At 40.0% G+C, this 5,067-nt stretch overlaps 1 protein-coding gene across 2 annotated transcripts; it reads right to left on the minus strand.

Annotated features, from left to right (window-relative positions):
• Positions 1-1,000: 1,000 nt before the first annotated feature.
• On the minus strand, positions 1,001-4,239 carry f9a (coagulation factor IXa). Of its 2 annotated transcripts, none has more exons than XM_065958825.1 (8): positions 4,060-4,239; positions 3,686-3,873; positions 3,572-3,596; positions 3,254-3,358; positions 2,705-2,839; positions 2,312-2,613; positions 2,074-2,197; positions 1,001-1,668 (listed from the first exon to the last, which is right to left on the minus strand). In XM_065958825.1, the coding sequence occupies exons 1-8, from the start codon at positions 4,124-4,126 to the stop codon at positions 1,079-1,081; spliced, it is 1,536 nt and encodes a 511-aa protein (XP_065814897.1). In that variant the 5' UTR covers positions 4,127-4,239; the 3' UTR covers positions 1,001-1,078. The 2 variants fall into 2 exon arrangements, with proteins under 2 accessions (XP_065814897.1, XP_020491514.1); XM_020635858.3 differs by having other exon boundaries at positions 3,245-3,358; positions 4,060-4,237.
• Positions 4,240-5,067: the final 828 nt, after the last annotated feature.

Consider the following 5,067-nt stretch of genomic DNA (forward strand, 5'->3'; position numbering starts at 1 on the left):
TCTGTGACTTTCTGGTTTGGTGTAGTTGTAAATATTTTACTAGAATGTGACAATGGATTTATTCAAATACTGTACTGAAGTACTCTTCATGCCTCTTTCTACCACATGTTATTAATCAGTGCACTTCATCTGTCGAGTAATTCAAAGGGTAGTTTGTGTGAAATCAAAAGTACGATATTTCCCCACACATTGCAAAGCTCTTACAAATGCTGTGGTAAAACCATAGACTGTAAATAGTAAGGTTACAACCTACCTGACTGTGTGCCATGTAGTGGAGATTTCTCACTGCTCTCTTTTGTACAAATCAAATAATCAAATGATGAATAAGGAAAATAATCAGAATCTATGATTCTAACATTAAATGCAGCCCTACAGGATACTACTGTAAGTGAGTTTAATCGCAACCAAATTTAATAATTGTCTCAAGACAAAATGCTAATATTATTGAAATATATCATATAATTATATCCTCCTCGACTACTAATGTCTGGATTTGCAACAACAAAAAATGTTTCTCTGCTTCCATCTCTTGTGATTCATTTATTCACCACCAGGTGGGAGTAGTGTGCTTTTATGTTAGTCGACACACTCAGTGCATTACAATACATTAATAAAACACATTGATGTTATCTGTTTTATATTATGCTTAAAACTTTAAAATGATTAAGGTTGAAGCCTTTTAAATATACCCATAAATACTACTAGTAATCATAATAATGCATTTTCCCTAGTGCATTCTTTAAAATGTACAGTATGTGGCTCCTGTATTTATTTATATAGAGATAATTAATTTATCCAACTGCTGCATAGCTAAGTGCTTTCTTGACCAAAAACAAACACTCGAGTAAAAATAACCTGCATGGCACAGGCAGGTCAGAGTCCAGAGTACAAATGAGACATATTGTTTGTTGCAGAGTCTAAACCTCTGACCTTCTACTTGTGTGAAGTGTCATCAGTTTCGATGCTATTTTTAAAAAAAGCTTAAAAGTTGAAAAAGCGCTTATCATAAAAGGCTGTTTTATTCGACATGTAACACATTTGTAAGCCACTTTCATTTTTTAATCTATCATCTTTAATGTTAAGGGTCGGGGTCTTCCACATCCAGAGCCAGCCTGTGCTTAGTTAATCCTATCACATGGTTGATCCAGCCGTAATAAAGCGACACCCGGGTGTACACACCATATTTCCCTTCCTTTGCACATTCCTCCCCCCAGCTCACGATGCCCGTCAGGAACCAGGTGTCATGTATCCTGTTTGTGTGAGGACCTCCGCTGTCCCCCTGACACGCATCTTTCTCCTCATCATAGTATCCTGCACAGAACATGACAGGGGTGATCCTGGAGCTGCTGCTGCGCTTACACTCTGTCCGCTCTGTGAAGGGAACCTCCACCTTCTGCAACGTGTCAGCTGTTAATCCCAGGAAGCGTGTTCTGCCCCAGCCGCTGACTGTAGCCGGGGAGGACTCCTTCACCAGGCCCTCAATGAAAGCCTTAGGCCCGATGCAGATGGGTCTCACTGTGGCGGAGAAGGTGATGGGGCTTTTCAAGCGCAGCAAGGCGATGTCGTGGTTGTACAAGCTTACAGTGGCATTGTAGCGGGGGTGCATGTGCTGCTCCAACACTTCATGATCCTGCTCTGAGCCCTCATTGATGTAGATGTTATGCATCCCTGAGGAGAGAGATTGATTCAGATAGTTCTGGTTCTCTAAATAGATTTAATCTACACCCAAAACACATACAAGATCAAAAAGTATTTCAAACACAATGACACATACAACTAAACTCTGGGGCTTCCATAATCATTGCTTCTATTTTTAACTAATTCAACTCTAACCATACATCTCTTGAACTTTGCCAGGACAGCAACATTACATCATAAAAGAGAAAAATAACACAACAAAAACAAAAGTTACAACAAATTTTAACAAAGTATCTGGAGGTTGTGTTCCTAATGAATTTAATGTTTAAAAAGTCTAATCAAAAAAGGTGAAGAAATGTCTCAGACTAAAGATTTCTTTTTACCACACAAGATAAATAAAAATAACACATTTTCTTTGGTGGCAGTGAATATTACCCAATCTGACGAAGAAGGAGCCTAGACCCTCCACCAGGCAGTGAGCAGCAGTGATTACCCAGCGTTCTCTGAGAATGGAGCCCCCGCAGAACAACTGACCACCGGGACGAGCTATTAAAGCCACCTGAATCAAAGATGGAGAGAAATATCAAAAATAAGGATGCTGTTTTTTTTTCTCTCATGCTTGTTCTGTATCCAAACCTGACATGCATTAAACTCGTCTACCTCCATACGCTACCTGCCATGGGATCTCTCCTGGAAGCACCACCTTGCCTCCCACAATGCGTTTATAAACATTTGGCTGCTCCTCACTGGGGGCCTCGGCGTCTCTCAACGCCCAAAGGGGCAATTTCTTCAAGGATCGGCTTCTAACAGAGTCACTGGCTGCTGTAGAAGGCGCCTGTGTGCTGGCTGGAGTAGAGGGAGGGGGTGTAGTAGAGGTGGTGTTGGACGGTAAAGTGATGTTTATCTGGCCGAGCAGAGACCTCGTGGATACTCCACTGAACGTTGTCAGAGCGGTTCTGCCACAGGGAAATTCAGCTGGTGATGTGAGAAAAGACGAGTTACACGGTGGAATTAGGAGTCATTAGGAAGATATTTAGCAGAAAATTCATTTGGAAGCGGTTCATACTGGCTGCTTCACAGTTCTCGCCGTCCTGCATCAGCCTGTATCCTCTGGCACATGAGCACTTTGCGCCGAAGGTTCCCATGGATTCACAGAAGTGCATACAGCCTCCGTTATTCACATCACACCTTTTTGATACAACTAAGAAGAAGAAAGCCTAATGAAACACAAGGTTTATATGGCCATGAAATATTGTTTTTAGACAGACTTAAAAAATAGTGAACTTCTCCTTAACACTAAAACAATCAAACGCAACATAATAATAAAACATGATTCAGGTAGATGCAGACAGGACTCACAGCAAGGGCACTTAAGCTTCTGTTCTTAGACTCTCCAAAGAGAACAAACAATCTAATTTTAGGACCTAAACAACGCACTGCAGGCGACTGATTTGATTTAGAAAGCAGGAACAAAAGGCATCTGGATGTTTATCCTCTGAGATGGAGCTCTGATCAGATTTAATCTCATTTTTGGAGACAATTTGTATCATGTAGCATAAAAATCACATTTCTTCCAATGACATTTAAAAAAAAAAAAGCCAGTCACCAATCTCACAGTTCCTGCCAGTGAAGTCAGGCAAACATGAGCAGGTGTAATAGCCGAGCTGGTCTTGACATGACCCCTGGTTCAGGCACTGGTTTGATTTACACTGATTGCCATCTGGAAAAATTCAGACACAGAACCTCAGCTCAAACGATGACCTCATTCTGTACAGGTTAGTTATACAAAGCAATGTTTACTCAGGGAAAAGGGAAGAGGAAGATGAAATGTTTAATCATAAGGACCTGTCAAGAGAATATCTATGGCATTGATTACTAATGATAATAATCAATAATACTAGACCAACAAGGTAAAGCAACATTTCATTTTTACCTGTATATCTCACCCAGAACTCCATCTAAAATACAGAGTACAGTCTTTAATCAGAATGGCTGGAGAAACAAAAAATACTTTTAGATTCATAGTATAAAATACATATTTTCTCACCGTATTGTCGTCATTCTCAAAGATCTCCCTGGCCTCCTCCAGGTCACACACTTCCTCTGTACACTCTCTCTCCAAGTCACCTTCTAGAAACTCCTCAAATACACCAGTGTTGTAGCGTTTGTGTCTCCGCAGAACGCTGTCTGCTGCCGGACCGGCCAAAAACACGCGGCCTGAGGCTGGAGCTGGAGCTATAATCAATGGAAGAAAATAAATGTTCAGATTGTCGTTTTGAGAGGTCGAAGCAGCAACTAAAGTAGAGACACTTTGCTGTACATACATCATGTAAATAGAAAATCTATTCTACGTACAGGGCTCTAAAAGTAAAAAGTACAAACAATGTTCTATGTGCAGCATAAAGACGCAACATTCAATACCTCCAAAGCTCCAGAGCTGAGAGTCCAAAAGCAGCAAACATAAGAAAGAGAAAGAAAACAGGTCCATTCTAATTATTCCTATATACCGACACACTCAAACTTGACCGTCAATCCAAAGTACAGACCTCTGTTTGCATGAACACTCACAGAAAGAAAAACACAGCAACGCTGTCTGAAAACAAGGCCAGTGTGTCAACATCCACCTGTAATGACAGGAACTCAGTCAGAAGTTTTTTTTTCTTTTTTTTTAAATGAATCAACAGTAATGACATAGTGGATTTTCCATGAAAGGGGCTCATACCGCAGTACCATCAGGTTTAGTGGGACTGTTAAAAACTCAGGGCCTGGTTTTCCCTCAGGTCTCAGGCCTTCGTTGTTAATGCTCCCACTCTTCACTGTCAGGGTTCATCTAGGGTTACCAATGATACGATCTTCTGCAAAAACACTTTTTCCCCCAAATGTTCTCATTTTAATTTATATTTTTTAATCTCATATACTTTATTAATCCCAGAGGGGAAATTCAACTTTTCACTATCTTATTGAGAGACATTCTGAGGACACACACACACACACACACACACACACACACACACACACACACACACATACATGGGCCCTTTGAAACAAAAACTACAAAGTTATAAAAACAGTATGTAAATAACTTGTAGATTGTTGTATTAGGATTGTCTATTAGCCAAGGGTTGCTTTATGTCAAGCTTTGTAAGCACTATCATTCTATGTAACTAATATTCATAATCTTATTATTTTGTAGTTACAAATGTATAATACTTTAAAATCCCCACTCTCTAAAAGACGTGCTTTTTTGTTCTGATGAAGCAGTTGTTTCACTTTTGATTGACCTACATGTATTCTTCATTCAGTATAGTGGAGATTCTCCGTGGCTATCGTGTTACAGCAGTTTTGATCTGTTCAGTTGGAACTGGGCATCATGTAGTCTAATCATATTTGTGAAATGGCTTTTGTAAAATTCAAGACAAATCCAGATGT

Source organism: Labrus bergylta, chromosome 9 (genome assembly GCF_963930695.1).
Source record: "Labrus bergylta chromosome 9, fLabBer1.1, whole genome shotgun sequence".
Lineage (NCBI taxonomy): Eukaryota > Metazoa > Chordata > Actinopteri > Labriformes > Labridae > Labrus > Labrus bergylta.